A 20,407-nucleotide genomic window follows, 5' to 3' on the forward strand; every position below is an offset into this window, starting at 1 on the left:
TTGGACAGAATGTTATCTCGATGAAATAAAGTTTCAGTTTGATAGTTGGTAGTTTGTCAAAAATAAGGTCATTAGTTCAAAATATAGAAAACTTCCTTTACCTTTCTAAAGGTCACATTATCTTCCTGATTTTCATGAAAATTGCTTACAATGTCCATCTTAATAAAATCAAAAGCTGAATTTGCAAGTTGGTCATGTGCAGGCTAAAGCTAGGTTACAACTTAATCAAATCATACACAAGTTTTTGACACTAAAGAAGGAGTTTGGGGTGAGCGATACAGGGCTATCTTGTTTTAAAACAGCCTGTAGTAAGAAAGGGAAGGTCTTGTATTTGTTTCAAAAGTAACATTTTATTGTTATTGGAAGTAACTGAGCAATTATATGATTTCATAGTTTTGGTTATTTTGCTCACTTGTTATTATGTGACAAGGTGAGCTTTTGTTATCACTCTTTGTCTGTTGTATTTTATCCAAAGTTTATTGTGAACACATAAGATATCATTTTACAATGTTTAAATTTGGGTGTCACCTCTTTGCCAGATTCTTATGAAACTAGTCACTTCTATGTCATTTTGGATTTCATATTCTATCAAAAATTAGGGCACTAGGTCAAATATAAGAAAAGGTCTGTTACTACTTTAGTGGTCACATTCTCTCTTTAATCCACTTGTAAATTGGTTAGAACATTATTTTAAATGATTTCAAAGTCAAGCTTGAAAGTAGCATATTCAACATTGAGGTCACAAGGTCTAGTCTCAGTGATTAACAGGCCACGTTCCAAAGTGGGTGATGTGCTTCCAAGCATTTGATCAATGACTAAAATCATTAAAATCCATGTTAACACTTACATTTTTTACCTGATCTTCATGGCAGTTGATCAGAATGTTCAAATAAATAAAAGTAGGAACTCGGTAACAAGGCTCAACAAGATCGGATAGACGCATATAGCCACATTGTGCTGTTAAAGCTATCTATGTATAGTATAGATTGTTACAAAACCTTGTTAATCAATAAAAATAAATGAAAAAATGGCTTTCTAAAAGTTGTAGCCTTGGATGATATATTCCTCAACTTATAATCTACGACAATCTTTTGAGAAGAAAAACAAAATTTGACTATTATTATACCCCAACATACTGTGATTGGGGGCTAGCACAGGAATTCTCAATTATGTTCCTCGAAAAATAATGGGTTAGCATATTGTTGCTGTTTTATCCAGTTGTCTGGACCATTACTCCCAAAAGAATTGTACGTTCAAATATGAGATATTTAGGTTAATAAATCTCATTGAAGGGAGTGCAGTGTCCAAGAACGAAAACGATTGCACCACAACCATTAACTAATTACCTGCGGATAAATGACAAGCAATAAAAATTACACAATTGCGGTGATGTAGATTAACTTAAATTGATGCTTATTTATGTTATGCTTTCCGGTGATTTATACAGAAATATCAGTGTAATAAACTGGTATTTCACTGTTTTAAACAGTGAAAAATAACAGTGAAAATATCGATATTTTTCGCTGTTTTTCTGGGAAAATCGATATTCCACCGATTCCAACAAATATCCTCTATATATCCATCCTCTTCAAAAGCATCGTCAAACCAGTACTTTCAGTACTTTGATTTAATCACTAGACCACGTGACTATGAGGGCGGAGCGATTGATAATTTGGCGAGTAGTCAAACTCCAGTATCCGCTGAGCATTTTTATTTGCGATCAATTTGATTTCATGCCAAGCAATCCATTTATGTCGTTAAACAGATAGTCCATGAAATAATCTTTAATGCACAGGATCAACATTGTATAGATTGAACGTTTTACGTACGTTTAAGTACGAAATTACATTTATTTATTCGGGCCTCCTGTCGGGAAAAACTCTCCCGAACGATCAGATTGCAAACGTTCACGATAACAATTTAACTGATTTATCATCCTTCCAGATCTTGAATTATTACGGTTGTAAAAGCAGTGGTAGACACTAGCTTGATGCTCTTGTTTATGTCATAGCTATTAAATGCTCATGTTGTAATTACGCATCTTATTCAATATTGTATTCATAATTCCTTTCTATCCTTTTGTCGTACCCGCTTGCGGAAAGCTGTGCGTTAGTCAAGAGTTTTCTGGACTTACATTTCGTCAGTCATCGTGCAATTTTAAAATACTTAAACAAAACTATTAAAATGATGAGACTGCATGGCGTCTTATACAATCGCATCCTAAAAGGGGCCTTTTCACGTTTTGGTAAATTGAAAAAATAAAAAATAAAATGTTTCAGATTTGCAATTTTCGTTGTAGTTATGCTATTTTTGAGGAAAGAGTAATACTGAACATTTACTATGCTCTCAAATATCCATTATATGCATCTTTTGACGATTTTAAAACCTGAAAATTTTTCTCCAGGGGTCTGTGGTTCGAGCCTAGTTGAGGGTTACTTTTTTTCTTTCTTCAGTGTTATTCTTGTTTTCTTGTTTTACTGGAGCTTTTTAGATCCAATGTTTACATTTATCAATATAAAGTATTTAATTACAAACTACAATACATGCCAAAATCTGTGAAAAGGCCCCTGTAACAAAAATGTCACTTGAGAGGACAAAGTTCAAATTTGGCTTTTTACACAGCATTTTCAAACTGTAACTTCGTAAATCATCACGTACTTTTAAAAGTAAAAATATCCACCGTTAGCGTGCTGTGTATAACATTCGTCTTCATCCGAAAGACAAGGTCGCACTTATAGGTCAGATGTCAAATAAGACGATAGTTCAGATTGTCAAAACATAACTTGGCCGTTCAACATACGATTATAAAATACTAATACTTTCACGAGATGGAAACGACGTGTTCGGTGTTTGACTCGAATGTGTGTAGCTCAAAGGGCAAAGTTACGAGTATAGTTCAAAGGTCTAAGGTTGGCATTGTACAGCATGTCCAGACCGAATCGTCTTCCTTCAACATACTGAAAATGTTGCACAGTCTTGTAAACCTTGCGCAAAAGTCAAAGTATCACTAAGAACTGGGCATTTTGAAACTGTCTGAATGCTAACACGCATACTTAACATTGCGTTTTCTTTTACCGAACCAAAATCATTTGATAATTTGTACCTTTATTGCATTTGCTGCCGTAACTCATTTACCACAGCTGGGTTGATTGTAGAACGACTTGTCAATTATTAATTGTTTTCTATAAAAGTAAACAAAGATGAAATAACACAAAGACCATATTTCTCGAAACTCCATTTATTAAAACTGAGATAGTAACATGAACAAAACATTTTATGAACAGTTAACTGCAGCATCACATACGCAATGACCTGCTTGTGAGCAATCGGAGTTGCCGAGAACGTGCATCTTATTGTCGCCCCGATCTTGAATGATAAAGAACGAACTGTTCGCAACGCCTGAATGATCGGCCCACAGAGACGTTAACCCGGTGTCGAGAGGTGACAGTGTGTCAGGGAAAGAGAGAACCACACGCAAGGAAGCAAGCGTTTCGTTTTTTCTTCCGGTGACGCTCGAACATATCGTGTGACACTGCGAATAGTTGCCTGTGGCTGATTTTATGCGAAGAACGTTGAGGCCATTTTGGTTGCAAACCATAGGTCGAATAAAATTTAAGAAGAAACGGAAAGCCTTCATTGAAACCTTTTCAAAACATCTTCAACTATACATATTGTACATTACAATGTATCTCACAATCGCGGATTAAACAATTCACACAATATGGTCCTTGTTTTCACAAAATATAATAGTTATATAAAATGCGTCACAATAATCCAAGAGCTTGCAAGTATTTTTGGTTACCTGAAGATTTGTGATGTGTTCTTTCGCATACCAAGAACGACTGAGAATGACAACGCGACATGTCGGTTTCCTTGGCGACATTGATCTTTCCCATTGAATTTTGGATGTATCGGCATGCCTCTGAACCACTGCCTAAAATTGTTTTTTTGTGTATTCGCATACCCAATAAAATGCCAAAATATAAAGAGGATTCAATAACGTACATATACGTCTTTCTGTCATTTTCTTAAGTTGCTGTCGAAAACAATTTGATTGAGTTTGTTCTGATTGTACTGTTAATATAAAAACCGAATTCGTGTTCATCGATGTGTTGCTGCAATCAATTTAAAATCAAGCATATCACACCTTTTTAAACTATGATCTTTGACTTTCCATAACTGCTCCTTTCCCACATTATCTCATACATCGGCGTTGAGAAAAACAGTTTTTTGCAGGTTTTCGTTAAAACACAGACTCAATTTTACAATTTTATTGTGAATTTCGGTATCATAATGAATTATGGAGTATTATTTTTACTTTTTATCAAATACAGCTCCGACGGAATCATCTGGGACGTGAATTGACAGCCTTCTAGCTAGTCCTTGATCTGCTGATCAGACATACGGTTAAACTCTGGAAGTGCAGCGCCTTTGAAGATGCACTTTGCTGATGATATGGATCTATAAATTTGTTCCGGGTCAGTCACAAGGAAAGCTGAGTTGTCGCAAAAAACCCAAACATTTTCCGACGCTATTTGCGCTTTACACATCGACGTTGCATTTTCTGCAAGAAAATAACAACACGCGAACTTAATGTGAGATCAGGAAACACGTAATCGATAGGCAAGGCAAACGTAATTCACGCGTTTTTGATGATTGTATTCGGAAGGTTTTTGGACAACTGCACATAGAGAATCTTATTTATCCATCGCAATTTATACATTATCTATCTTACTTGCATAACGGTTCAAAGATCCGTTCATGTGGCCACTGTAATAGTGTCTATTATTTAAGGTATTACATGCTCACCGGGACACTTTGCAAGATTGCACGTCTCGTTCATTATATTCTGTCCAGTGCACGGTGATGGATACGAACTGGTGTCATTACATGGGCTTGAATACGAACTGGTGCCATTGCACGGACTTGGATACGAATTGGTGTCATTGCACGACCGTTGCCTACTTCTGGCTGCTTTCCCGCAGGTGCTACTTCAAGAGCTCCACTGTTCCCACGGCAAACAATAATAAGCTTCTGTAAAAATAGCATTGTATGAAAGTGCTGTATTACAAAAGATATTATTTTCTGCTACTGCTATATAGCGTAATTCGTTGGATTGATACCGACGAAGTTTTCATTGATATTTATTTTGCTAATTAATACAACTCTTTCTTCAAAGTCCATAAATAATCTTATCAACAAGCTGAATGCTAGGACCTAAACGAGACAGACAATAAACGAATGTGATCTCTCTCTCTGACTGTCTGATGTATACAGTAATGAACTATAGACGTGATTATATCAATAAACATTCGACGGCAACGTGTGCAAAAATCTCCCGACAGAAACGGGTGCAAAAGGACGTGTGCAGCTGTTACAACAGAACTATGACAAAAGCAACAGTAATATAACGTATATGTACGAAATTATGTAAAACTTCCGTAAACAAATATGTCTGACGGCGTTAACGCTATAATAAATCATTCATTGTTGTGGCGAAATAAATAGGAAATAAAACAAAAAAAAATGGCAAACACTGAGTGACAATGGAGCTTGGGACCTGAATGAATTTATATTTAAATTTCCACGATTTATACATGTATCTACTCATTCAATATTTATCAAAAGTAGGTAATTGCGTCACAGCTAGAAAATGATCATAACATTTAATTTGAACAAAGAGTCTTGAGTTAATTACGTGCAAACATATTTATATTGCTTATATAAGCGAAAAGGCGCTTTTCAATTTAATAAAACAAGCATTTAATATTTGATCATTTTGCAAATTGATTTTGCCTTATCTAAATTATAGTTTGTTTTCAAAACATGCTAGCTGGTGCCTCAGCTACTAACCCGGACAATGTGTAAAACCACATGTGTCGTTCATCATATCTTGCCCAGGACACGAAGCCATATAAGAAGCGCTATCGTTACAAGACCGTTTTCTTGTTCTAGTGGCGAGGCCGCATGTTGGATCGCATGAGCCCCATTGTTCCCATGGCTGCCAATATCCGACAGCTTTGAAACACATGTAAGATTATACAGTACAAGCGAAACCCCACTTTTAGAGATAATGACAGGCTGAATAATTATGAAAACCTTTATTTTTAACTGATGGAACCGTTGTAATATAAGCATTACAATACACATGTACCTGTTTAATTTAAACTTAGTTTAGTTTAAACGTATATATTGCATCAAATATGCATTGGATTGGATTACAAGTTTTTGCAACATTATCTGGATTCTCTCCCAGACAAGTTTATAACATAAATTGCCAAAATACATGATTTATATTTAACAATACAATCAGTTAGTGTAAAAATAAACAATTGTCAAGTTATTGAGAATAGTTATCTTCTATTTAATGTATGTTATATAAAACTTCAAAACCTTCTGCATGTGCACACTGTTGCATTTCGCATGTTTTTGCGAAGGACCAATTGCACGATTCGCCGTGCAAGAACTCCACTGGGTAGATACACTGTCGAGTCCGCAGTGAGGTACCGTCTCCACATGTGACGGTACAGGGCGTTCACTCTGACCACTCTGACCAATCGCCATCAACTATGCGATACTACATTTTGTATAAATCTTAACATTATACCAAGATATGGTTTTCCATAGACATGGGCAAACGGCGCATAATTGCCGTGCAGTAATGGACCAACGACGCATAATTGCTGTGAATTAATTGTACAATTGATATAATTGTATCATGCACGCGAAGATCTGATATATTTAATTTATGATTTTAGAAAAAACATTTTAATAGTATATATCCTAGGAGGATCATGTCAACATGAATAAAACACACGAAAAGCAATAACAAAAAAAAAACGTACTTGAACATGATCTGATGCGGGGTCTGATGCGGGGTTTCCCATGGCAACGAGAGACACCTGTGATTGTCAGCAAGGAGACAGCAGGCGCGCGTGGCATCCTCGTAACCTGGCACGCACGTGGTTTGGCAAGCTGCGTCTTGCTCCCAAGAGGACCATTCTAGACACAGGGCTACATGATGTTACAAAGCCAGAGTCGTTGATTTGCAAAACAGTGAATGGTCATGTTTGTGTCACAGTCTTGATTTAACGAAAGAGTGTGTATCAGGCCATTTACACTTATGTATAATAATTAGTTTATTTAAATCGTATACAGCTTCTATTAACACCACATCGTCCGAGAATGCTGCGTTTCAATTCCAATTGGATGTTTGCACATTACTTTACGAACAAAGTGTACATTTCGTGTACCGCATTATTTTATCATGCGGCACTGCTCAACTTACGCGTCGAGGATAGACTTTGGCCGCCAATTAGAAACCGTCGCTGTGTACCTGACTTGATGATAATATTTTTCTCATTCTTTTTTGAAAAATTTGCTTCTAAATAAGGACGAAAACGTTTAATTACCGCTTAATCCCGGTCTATCTGAACCATAATGTCAAACTTAGGATGGACAAAAAACCTGAGCAATCATTGGAAATGATGTCGTTCTGCTCCGGTATTCACCGGTTAATAAACATCTCTATGTCGTTCTGCTCCGGTATTCACAAAGCTCCTTCATTAAAACGTACGGAAATTCCTCTTAAAATCATAAGGTTCTTTATGTCTATTGCAATGCCGTGTTAAAATGTTTTAACTTTGACACGTTTCAAACATGTAAACCCATTTATGCCTAGTGGACTCATTCTTCTAAATTGGAACAATTTATGTCCAAAGTTAGGGATGTCTGGTATATTTATTTCTATATTTAGAATATTTCTTACAGAAATTCCTTTAAACAAACAGCGCATACCCTGATGTTACTCCGCATCATGCGGCTTCTCATCTGGGTTTACGCTGTTTGCAAAGGCCTTTTTTCTAGACGCTAGGCATAAATAGGTTAATATTACGAAGTGCTAGGTTACAACTGTCGAGCAATTTTTCTCTAACGCCACGATTAGCAAGACGTAACTGATTGCGGTCTTTCTCTGAGATTTTCGGTTAGTTCTTGGACGATGTGATCCGTTTTCATACATTTACCAAGAATAAATGCGCTCCGTAGCGATATGGTACGATTTTTGATGCGACACCTTTCCCGATTGTATTGATTGCTCTAACTTTAAGAGCCTAAACTGTTCCCGAAGTATATAAATACAGCGGAACGGACTATCGACTTCAATGTTTGAGAAAGCAGCATATCATACCAGGACGTGACGCCTTTTAATTTTTGCTGCGATCGCCACGAGGTGCAAGTACTTAAACATAAAATTTCAGTAACGATACAATAGATCTCACTCGATTGTATACGTTTTTTCCTTAATTAACAATTTAGCGCAGTTTATTTTAAAAATATTCTCAATGATTAACACGATAGACAGTGAAGATTGCATTGACAATAACTAGTAATAACTGATGAAGTCTGATGGTATCACCACGATATGCTTACGATCAAATCCACGGTTTCAATCGTGGGGCTTATAGAGTACGAACGTAGTATAAAGGTTTAATATTGTACATGTGTTTACTAAGATCACATTGGTTGTCGTTTAGCAATTTTGTCAGAATTTCGTTTTTAGAACTGCTTAAGTTAGGGAGCTTTTTGAATACCAGCTCTTTTGTGTTGCTAATGCCCTCGAGGTTCAATTACTAGAACATTAGCACGATACTATCAACATAACTATAGCTCTATTTAAAAAAACATAAACGTGTAGAATAGTGTACTTACCGTTGCAAAAATAGTATTTATTTGCAAACATCACAAATGTTTCAATGGGATCGTGTCCTTATTATTAGAACAATAACTTTCTATAACTGTCGACATAACACATAAGTTTGCAATAGACACGTTGAACACTGAAGTATTTATCATTAACCTCAATGCTAATCATAGTTTCTAACATACGCTTATTAAAATCAACAAGTCGGTGACTTCATATCTTTCGTATACTTAAATCGCATTTAGCTGTGTTCATTTTGACGTTTTTGTATGCGTTTAATTTAATTTATTTTTTACTAAGAATTTAACCAGTTAAATACTTGTTTTTGTAATATTAATAAATAATCCTTGTTTTGACAGATGAATAGTCTAATACTTTTGATAATGAATTGTAATATACTGAATTGGGACGTATACTATGAACGTTTGCTCGATTAAGAAAGAGCTACTTCTTTAACTTCAGTATCATATTTCTATATAAATTTCCCAATAGCAATAAGTTTTATATCGAGGTTTGATTGCGGCTATTTCTGTTATGTTATCGACTATGTCACAGCCGTTAATCACAGGCGCCGCCTCTTTTTCGCGATGCATTGATAAATGAGCCAATGCTACTTCCGAGGTGGCGCTTAGGACCGGATGTTTTGAAATGTAACAGTAATTCTATATAGTAAGTAGGTTTTATATGTTTTGTTCAACATATTTCGTATTATCTTACAAATCGTATAACGTAGTGCGATTACGCGAAGACTTATTCATCCACACATGTACAGAAACATATAATTACAACCAATTTGCGAACGTGATGAGCTAAATAAGTTGTGGCATGGTGAAGTGTTAAACAGAAAATCGGTGTATTTTGCCTGTGTGACGAGCACCTTATTTACCCAATGAAATCGATTAAACATCAAACCATTGCTTTGAACATATATGTTGTCCCATCTACAACACAGTGGCATCTCGTCGATCTACCGGTAATGAATTATTTGGTATTGCTTCGAAACAGATGGAGCCAATGCCAAGGAGGTGTCGCTAATGACAGGAGGTGGCGACAAATCACATTATCAGCTATTTTAAATTTCTGTGCCGACCATACACTTTTTGTGTCGAATTCCAGGTTGACTGTTCGATGATTTTTTCTTAATTCGATCATAATGAAATATAATAAAACAAGTTAAGTCTACATAATTATGAAGAAACATGCGTTGCAAAGAGATTTTGCAGATTTCTGTCATTGAATGTATTATAAAACTGGAAAGAAACTCGAGTGTAATACATAAAGGTTCACGATTAAAAGCGGAGCTATCCTTATGTTTTGCAGATGTTAGTAGGAACAAACGACATATTTTAGGCTAATTAAGATTTGTGGACATTTGTATTTTAGTGAATTAAACGATTGGAATATTGGACAATACTAACCGTTTCAAGCAGGCGTAGCATCTTTTTATTATTTTCTTAATTATGTTATTGTATAAACACATTTGTTTTAGAAATCATTATTTGAGACTGGTGATAATTTAGTTAATTGATTTATTGAATATTACACATTTTGGGTTTATATCGTACTATACGTTTTTTTAGGTTATGGACTTAATAATTGAGTTTGTTTCTTATATATTAACATATCTTCGTCTTGCTTTTTTTAAAGAATGTGTTTATATTCAGTTTAGATTTTTGTTTAAGTATTTACGTTGAAAAATATAAAGAAATAATAAAAAGGAATATTAACTATCTTAGTTTAGTCATGTGGTTATTCATATATCGTTCATAAGCGTCACCTCATTTCCATAGCGCCACTTCCTTGACATTGCCTCCATCTCTTTTCGATAAAAGAAAAATTAACTATTAGTTCTGCAAGAAGCCAATGTGTTTTATGCAACAGATAGTATATGTTGAACACAATCGTTTGATGTCGTTCGCGAACTTATAGCCAGGAAATTTGCTCGTCAAAAAGGCAAAAGACATCGATTTGCCTACACAAACTCCACCATACCACAGATGTTTAAGGTCCTCACCTTCACATATGGGTTGTGATTGTATGTTTATGTTGATTTGTGGGTGAATTAATCTTCGCTGAATCGCACTACATTGCCAGGTTTTTAAAATAATGCGGAATGTATTGGTAAATATATAAAACATATTTACCCTGAAGAATTATGCGTGAAATTGCAATACATCCGGTCCTTAGCGCCACCTTTGAAGAAGCATAGGTTCATTTAGTAATGAAACGCAAAAAAATGGTGGCGGCGCCCGTAATTAACGGCCGTGTATGTTAACAGTTTGAGTTTTTGCCAGCTGATATACTGAACGGCATTTCTAATGCAACACTTTTATTTCTCTCCTTCCATATAACAGGGTCAAACCATCAACCTGAAATTTCGCATATTGATAGTGTAAAACGTTTACACAAAGTTGCATTAACATCATTTATCCACGACGTTCCGAAACTCCTAGACCACGGGCGGGGTGGCTTCTTCGTGCTGCTCTCACAGGCTGGTTGTTAAACGGAAAGAGACTGCCAAGCTCTATCACAGTGATATCAAGATTTATAATACATTAAACCTAAGAAACAAAATGGTGATCTAAACGCTCTGTGATTCATTATTTATAATTGAAAATAAAATTTACCTTCCAACAAAGTGCACTACTGTTTAGAATAGATATCACGGTATTCTGTATTCTGTATTCCTCGTCCTAAGAGCCCTTATGGGCCTTCCGCGACAAGCATGTTTCCTCGTCACCTTTCTACATATATTAGACTAATAAGAGTGCACCGCGGATGTAGCCTTGTTTTTAACAACGTTTACTATTTGTAAGTGTCTATATCTTTCAGTATGTAAAGTAAATAGAAGTCTTCTACAGTGAAACTCAATACTCTGAAGCCTCAGTGTCTCTGTTTTTGTAAATTAACCCCTGTGCCTTAACCAGAACAGTCTATGATTGTGTGTACTTTCTCGTCGGTTGTGAACATGTCCGATGTATTTGGCATCAGTCTCTCGATTTCGTTACGAATGTTGGCTATAGTAGGTTTACGTATTTTTGACGTCGATGAACAGTTCAGAACAACATGACTCAATGTTTCTGGAGCTTTGTCACACAGAAGACAGGTGGGATCGACGCCATTTTGGTTGAACGACGCTCGATTACTTTCGGAGTATGTAGGTGCCACTCATGAATTTTAGTTTCACTAAGAGTCGATTTGCATCATAAGACGAGCTTGAAGGTAGTTGAAGTAGTGGTTGTGGTTTTCCTGGAGTAACTGGTTTCAAGTTTAGGTTTTTAAGACTTTTCATATGTTGTGCTTGGTATAGAAAGTTATTATACCACCATAAAATGACCGATTTACTAACTGTTCTTTTCCGCTGTTATTTCTTTACAGGTGTTTCCAGTAGATCTTCACCAAGTTTGTACCACCAAAACAGACGTCCCACTTTAATGAACCAGCTATTACGTTTTTCGGTTTTAACTGTCAAGTGTCTCTCTTACAACCTTCGCTCTACTGCATTTTAATTTTGATGACAGACATTATTAAAGAGTACTAATGCTTTTTATGGATTTGCGCTTCTACTGTAATAGTCCACCTAACACTTATATGGCGATATGAGAGGTGTTTGTAGGTAACATAAATAGTTATTTCAATAAACTCTTTAGAAAAAGTTCAAGTCTGTCTATTAGAGTTTTACGCGGCAGAATAATTTCCAGACCATAGTCCAATAATGGTGATACAAAGGTTTTAAAAACATGTAAAGTAGTATGAATGTCGAGGCCCCCTGCACCGTGCAGTCCAGCTGACATTAAGCTTTATGCTGTGCGCCTCGCTTTCTGAATATTATGATCCACATTGGTTTCCGATGTGGAGTTCATGGTTTCGGATCTTTTAAGACCAAGATGAGTGCTTACTTCGGAGTTTGTGATCTGTTTACCATAGATTTCAAAATATTCATATGTTTATGATTCACAGTTATTTGGATATACTTTTAGAGTTTCTGTTTTATTCGGTTGGAGTAGGTATCTCTCAGAAGTGGCGAAATCTTCTGCCATACTTATCAAAGTTTCTGTGTCGTTACTTTTGGTAGAGTTTATAGGTACATCGTCCGCGCAAGCACTTGCATTACAACGTATTTCACCAATACAACAACCACTGTCTGTGAGTTCCATACTTTTCAGCAATGGTTTGATATACACTTTGTAAATATCTGTGCTGAGAATACCTCCTTGACGCGTGTAGTACGCTAAATGGATCAGAACGTATCCCTTCACACTTTACAACGCTAGTCGCTTCTGAATGCATACTGTCTATAATTGACCAGATTTCATTATTTACTCCTGAGTTATATATTCGACGAAGTAGGTGTTGGTGATCAACTACGTCGAAAGCAGCCTTTGCATCTCACAATATAAGATCTACTGATTCTCCGCTATCTTTGAAGTTTCTCATTATTTCTTCGACGATAAGTTCTGCATGAAGTGGGGAAGTGTTCGCTGTAAACCCTCTTTGGGAAACGCTTTGATGTTTCTTCAACACTGATACAATTCTAAACTTGATGACAGTTTCAAATAGTTTCTCTTTCGCTGGTAGAACTGTGATTCCTCTATAGTTTGTTGCTTCTGAGCTACAGCCCTTGTTTTTGAACACCGGCGTTAAAAGTCCAACTTTCAAAACTTTGGGTACTTCAGCAATTTTCAGTATGGCATTTAATATTGTAAGGATTGCATAACAAACAGTTCTTCCTCCGTTCAAGATACTTCTTATAGTAAGAGCATACGCATCGGCTGATTTCATATTGTTATGTTAACGGCTTTCTCTAATTCTTCAAATGTAACCGGATCGACACCTTTTTCCCGCACTATGTCACTAATATATTTAAATTCAATTTCATTTTTTTTGTTATGGTCAATGTCAAAGTTACGTTTAATTGGGTGTTCCGCAATTTTCTGGAAATAAGCTTTGAAGCCGTTCATTACCTCCTCCACATCTGAATATTTCTGTCCATCAACGCACAGATCGTCAACCATAAATGTCATTTTCTTTCTTTCTTTGTTAATTAATTTATGAAAAAGTTTTGTATCACTTATTCTAGATTGCAATTAATTCTCCCTGTCTTGAGCGAATCTCCTCGCCTGCTCGAAACGATAAGAACTGCGAAATGACTTTTCTGCTTGTCTAAGAGACATCAAGAGAACATTATCAATTTCTGTGGGCTTCCCCTGTGATGACCACAACTTAAACGCTGCTCTAATATTCTTAAGTTCATTTCCATTTTTTTCAGTCCAAACTTTCAATTTAGGTTTAGAGTTCATAGGTTCCACTTTTCTTGCATGGTCTTCAATAGATTCCTTTATTATCGACATTATTTTCATTGAGTAGTTTTCAATTCAGTCTCTTCCACAGTGTCTAACTCTGTAGGATCGAGTGATAAAATACGACGTCTAAGTGTCTCAGAGTAGAGATCTGTATCAACCTTGTTCCAATTTGTCATGAGTATATGTGTGGTACGATCTTTAATTTGTCGCTTTGCCTTGAGTTGTGTCGCCACAGAAATTTGCACAGGGTGGTGGTCCGAGATGTTAACGTCTATGTTGTTTAACACTACTTGTCTAGTGTATTTGTCCTTTTCACGGTTTTTTACCAAGAAATAATAAATCTCCGTACACTCGACACTCAGTGAGTTTGTGAAGGTTTTCCCCAAATTTTCATATTGTAGGTCACAATTAGAGATAAGTTCTTTCAAGTATGCTGTTCTCTCTAACACAGGCGCTTGTGTGGATAAGTCTGTAGTCATGTCTCCCCCTATGCTGATTTCATCCGATGAGCTGTATTTTACTATAATTCTCTTGAGCTGGTCCGTACATTCTTGGAATTCTATTTCTGACTAATGAGTGTTTCTAGAGGGCATATAGACTGAAACTACTAGGAATCTATTATCTTCTGTACCTATTTCGACACACTGTATTCTCTGGTTACCCTAGTTCAATTTGGTGACAAGATGATCCATGTCCATTTTCCACAAGATGGCGACACTTCCATAACCTCTGGGTAATTGTACAGGAGAGATAGGGTTGTATAAATCCACTCCTTTTGCCGCAAAACACAAATTTTGACCTATTTCACTTAATTTATAAATGTTACATTCAAAAAGCCATGTCTTCTGAAGTAGTAAAAATGTGCATTTTCCAACAGTTTATTTACAGCAAGAACACTAGTTGTTACGTCTTTACAATTAAAAGATACAAAGTTCAGTTTATCAGTTCCTCGGGTTGCTTCACAACTTTGACTTTGCGAGATCTATGCAACTTGCGCTTCATGGGTAACATAGAAAATATAAGGAGAAAGAACAGAAAATCAAAATGTCGTCATACAGTTATACACATGAATTCAAGTCATTAAGTGACACAAAACATGAAGAAACGCAAACATGTTATCAATCATATGATTTAACTTAACATGACATTGAAAAGCTCAAATATCAGGGAAACACGACTTTTGACAAAAACTCATATATTTTTTCAAAAAATCAGTATAACAACCGCGCGTTTAAGACACAAACCATAAATTGCCCAATATATAACAAGGACCGAATGAACTGCTTTAACTGCCAGTGGTGAGAAAGATAAGAGATTTGTAATTTGAAAGTTAGGTCACGTTTGGAGATCACCTCAGTGAGTACTGACCCACAGGTCGGTAAGATTGCGTTCGTAAACTATAGTAGCGTGGAAGCGTCAAAAGCGAGTATGATTTTGGTTACTTTAATAGGTAGAGTTTTTCTTTATTTGATTTTATTTTTTAAAGAGATACACAAACATTTTACTTCTTATTCTACAGTTTGCAGTACAAATGTATGTCGATTTTTGTTTTTATCTTAACAGGCCTGTTAACATAGTATTGCTGTTGCCCGGTGCTGGACTTGTCATGGCCTCTATATGTTTTTGCACACTCAGCCATGAAGCAACACCAGTGTACGGAAAATCAGATTCGTTGTCCGAAATAGTTGGTCATATCAGTACAAACACGTGTTTGCAGAGTAAAGGGAAAGGATTGGCTTTTGTTGTTAGGCAGTACGGAAAGAATGATATTATAAGCTTATTATCACAAGGTATATTCATAACATGTATAGGCTGTCAGGAAATAAGTTGACATTGCTGCATTTAATGCTTATTATGAACTAGTCTTGCGCTTTTTGTGTAGAAAAGTCTCTTTTGTTGCAATAATGACTAGTTTTAGAAATGCATTGAAACACTAATAATTTTATATTTAGGTGTCTTTAGTTTGTAATTTATCTGCGTTGATCCAGGCAGTTTAGGTCCTTCGATGGCATTTTTCGACACTATTACTTTGAAGAGAATTCACCTTTTATATTTTCAGGACTATTATATACAAAACAGAGAAACGTATAGCTTTCCCAAATGACCGAGAAGAAATCGAACGTACGTAACTCTTTAGTATTCATAACAATTGTAAAATCCTATTAAAGCTCCTTCTCAAACACTAACTTCCAGATCTACGGACTCAAATATATATCTATAAAATGTTGAGGTAAATTGTAATGGAGCAACAACGCAACAAACAATACCTAAGCTCCTTATTTAGCTTTTTGCGAAAACAGAATTATCATTAATTGAATAAGCGTCATACAAGTACGTTGATTTGCAACAGTGCGTATTGTAGTCAGTGTGTCTTCTATTTATTATCAGCAAACATAATCAGGAGGCTGAAGAGAACCGAAGCAAACCGCAACATCGACGATAAGCGTTTTCTGCTCGGTAATATAATATTACGACTCTCTGACTCGAACTTCGCATGAAATAAGTAATAATATTGTCGACATTTGTAACATTAAAATTTTGAGGAAATAACAATCCGCAGAGTTTAAGTACACGTGATAGCAATAATATTAATAATAATAAATGCGATAATAATAGTATAGCTGTGCCCTTGTTGTTTTTATTTCAGACAGTCTCAATCAAGCGCAGTGTAACTTCGATGTCAACTCGTTGTGCTCATGGCGTAACGTGCACAGTCTCGATGACTTTGATTGGGTTTTGTATCGATCATCAACACCCACGGACGACACGGGGCCAGACTTCGATCATACAACACGCAATTCCTCCGGTCACTTTTTATTTTTTATTTTTTGTAATATCTCCACGAGGTTAAATGCATACGTGTATAGCATTAACGTGTGGGCATGGATAAATATTATTTTTTCCTAAGACTGTTTATTAAGGCCAAGTTCGAATCTTCGTTACGTGTGTCCAAAGACTATGTCACCATGTGAAATATTGTTACCACTCTAGAAGCGAAATGTATGACTCAATCTTCATGAACCTTTGTTAATATTTGTATCTGGAGCATTAATTGGTCTTTTAATCTGGACAACATGTGTCAAAACTAGGTTACAAGGCCTAATTTGAAATAAACCTTGTAACCACTGAAAAAGCCACATTCATGACATGATTTTGATAAATCTTGGTCAGTATGGTTTTGACAATATCTGGATCAAGTTCAAATCTGGATCCCGTTCATCTTTTCTAGAGGAGACCAGGTAAAATATGAGACAATCCTTGTTAACACTCTAGAAGGCACATTTGGAGTCAATATTAAAGAAACATTATTTTTAGTGACATGACTAGGCAAATCATTTTCAACAAGATCAAATCTTACAATAGCAACCCTAGAAGTCAGATTTATGATTTAACCTTTATGAAACTTGATCAGAATAATTATCTGTACATATCCAGGCAAAGAGTAAATCTTTGTGACTTGGAGACGCCAACAATTAGGTCACCAAGTCAATCTTTTGAACACCTTGTTACCACCCTAGAAGTCACTCGGATGACTAAATATTGATGACACTTCATCATAATATTTATTTTCTAAATGTCAAATCTAGGCCAAGAGTGTCAAAAGCTCGCTCAAATGTTGAAATCGTTAAGAATTCTTATAACTTCTCCAAGAGCCAGATGTATGACTAAATCATGCTGAAAGCTTGTCAGACAAAATCATAGCCAAGTTTGAATCTAGAATACTGGTATCCCTAAAATAGGTCACCAGAAAAAATACTAAAAAAACATTTTTACCACTTATAAGCATCAATCTCACCAAATGCCTATTTAACTTGGTCATAATGTTAATCGTTACGTACAATGCTTAGTTGCTTACACCACATTCGATGTTTAGTAATGTGCATCCAAAAAATAGGTCGCTGGGCATTATCTGAAACAAAAACTTAACAACTCTGGAAGCGATAATTTTCACTCCATATTGATTACTTTTGGTAAGAATTTTAATCTTCATAATATATAATCCAAATTCGAATCCGGGTATATGTGTATACAAATAGGGTAACACTATCAAATTGTAAAACCCTATTACAACTGTTCAAGTAAAACCTTCAACTCAATAATGATGAAACTAAATGAAAATGTTTATCTTATATAAAGTTTATGATGGCATACTTTTTTAAACTATTCGCTTTAAAAATTCCCGAATCTTAAATAAATTGTTACGGTCAATACATTGAACTTAATATAAAACCATCTAGCCTGTCGATAGTTTTGTTACATGTATGCTGTTGAAAGTCAATTTATAACCCATATATTTAATTTCATGTATGAATTGAATCATTTAATTAATAAGTTTCATAATTGTTTTTTTACATAAGCAACTCACTCACGAAGTTCGTTTGAATGGTAAATAATAATTTGCTGAGCACTTTGAATAAGTGGGAATTGATGACTAGCGTAATAAATGTCAGTAGTGTTTTACGTGTTTTAGTTCTTCAATTAGAATTAAAACTAGAAACAATTCTATTATTGTTTTTGTAAATTTGGTTATTAATTATTAAACCTCCTTAAAAAAACATTTTGCGTAAAATGCCCATTTCTTAAATATCTGGTACCCGAGGATAAACACAAAATATGAATGATTACACATTCTAGTGACACAGCGTTTGTATTGTTTTCAATATTACTTTATAACGAATTCATTTAATCCAGAATGAAATATGAAATTCCATTCCTTTAAGTTCCTATCCATATTGACTTTCAGGATCGTACATATTTACAGAGTCAAGTGCTCCGCGAAGTTTGTTCAATTCAGCTTGGATTCAAAGTCCTACGATTGAGGTGACATCAGATCCCATACATTGCTTCCGGTTCTGGTACCACATGTATGAATCTTCAATAGGTCGACTTAACGTCTACCAAGTAACCAACGGAGGGCTACCTGGCAAGGTTGTTTGGTTTCTTACTGGCGATCAAGGTAACTCGTGAAAAGAAGGACAAGTGCCACTCAATTCGATCAAAGTTATTTGGTAAGAACTGCTGGAATAATTATTTTACCGTTTTCACATGTTTTATTCAGGTAATTGTCTACATAAACGAATTGGAAAATCAAAAACATACATGATTTCACATATATCTTTCGTAGATTCTCCTAAGTGGGGTAATAGGCAATGGCTATCAAGGTGACATTGCTGTAGATGACATTAATGTGTCGGTTGGTTATTGCAAAGTCAAACCATCCAGCGCTTCAAGGACTGACATCATAAACATCACAACTACACCCGGTGCGTACGTTTTTATGTACCTTTAATGCTAGAAATACATAGAGGATATTTGTTGGATTCGGTGGATGATCGATTTTAATTCACGAGTGATCATAGAAAATCATTTTTTCACGAGTGACGCAGCCATATATTTTCTATGACCACGAGTGAATTAAAATTAATATTCCCCCGAATCCAACAAAAAATTTTTTTGCGTTTTTTTTCACCGTTTATATATTTATATATTGTTAGAGAGTTTAACTAAAGAATTTCGCTGGGATAATGGCGTCATTCTGTCAAAAAATGACGTCATTTCACAGTAAACAGTGAAATTATCGATAATTTTCACTGTTAATTTTCACTGTTTGAAACAGTGAAATTATCAGCTTCCATTCACTGATAGTTCTCTATAAACCACCAGAAAGCATAAAATAAACTAGCATAATTATCAGATAACGATAGTTTAACATAAAAAAGTCATATTACAAACAAAAAGTATTATACAATATACATAATATTTATTCACTTCTTTTAAATAAATGGCCACTGGAGTGTGGAATTTTTTTAATTGACTACATATTAAAATTTGTATGATTGTTCTCGTATTTAAGTTCGAAAACAAAAACGAAATTCAGACAACGATCGACTATGCCTCTAAAGAACTACGTTTAAGTTCTTTTAGAACACTGGTTATGCTATTATTTAAGGAAAGTTTTCAAACAAAAGCGTGCATAATATAATGAAATATATCAGCATTTGAAATAAGTATTAGAGAACAAATTATATATCATAACCTGTAAGTTATTTTTACATTCCTGTATTATTAATTTAGTGCCATTTAAAAAATATTGCGTTTTGGCTTCGTGATTATTAGTATTTAGTATAAACATTCGCAAAAATCGCAAACACCAATATGAAATGTCGCAATACAGCAACTTACCGACATAAATCGTCGTGGAAGCATACTAGTCACACTGGCGTGTTAACGTGGCATGATACACGTTTTATTTACGAACATACTGTCAACGATGCGATAGGTATGCAGTGTGTTAATGAACAACTTGAATGTTACATTTTGTGTCCGAAAATATATATTAATTCACAGTAGTCCGGCAGAAAAGTGGCCTTTTTTCCCCTTTACCCGACCGTGAGGTGTCTAG

At 35.3% G+C, this 20,407-nt stretch overlaps 2 protein-coding genes across 7 annotated transcripts in view; one reads left to right on the forward strand and one right to left on the reverse strand.

Annotated features, from left to right (window-relative positions):
- The window catches only part of LOC127881457 (semaphorin-5A-like), a 109,191-nt gene extending 100,332 nt beyond the window's left edge, over positions 1 to 8,859 (reverse strand). The window contains exon 1 of the mRNA XM_052429361.1: positions 8,710 to 8,859. Within this exon, the coding sequence (XP_052285321.1) occupies positions 8,710 to 8,740 (31 nt within the window). The 5' untranslated portion in view covers positions 8,741 to 8,859. The remainder of the gene's footprint in view (positions 1 to 8,709) is intronic.
- LOC127881376 (SCO-spondin-like) overlaps positions 1 to 20,407 on the forward strand; it is a 195,490-nt gene that overhangs the window by 71,247 nt on the left and 103,836 nt on the right. The gene's annotated exons all lie outside the window — the stretch shown is intronic.

This window comes from Dreissena polymorpha, chromosome 1 (assembly GCF_020536995.1).
Source record: "Dreissena polymorpha isolate Duluth1 chromosome 1, UMN_Dpol_1.0, whole genome shotgun sequence".
NCBI lineage: Eukaryota > Metazoa > Mollusca > Bivalvia > Myida > Dreissenidae > Dreissena > Dreissena polymorpha.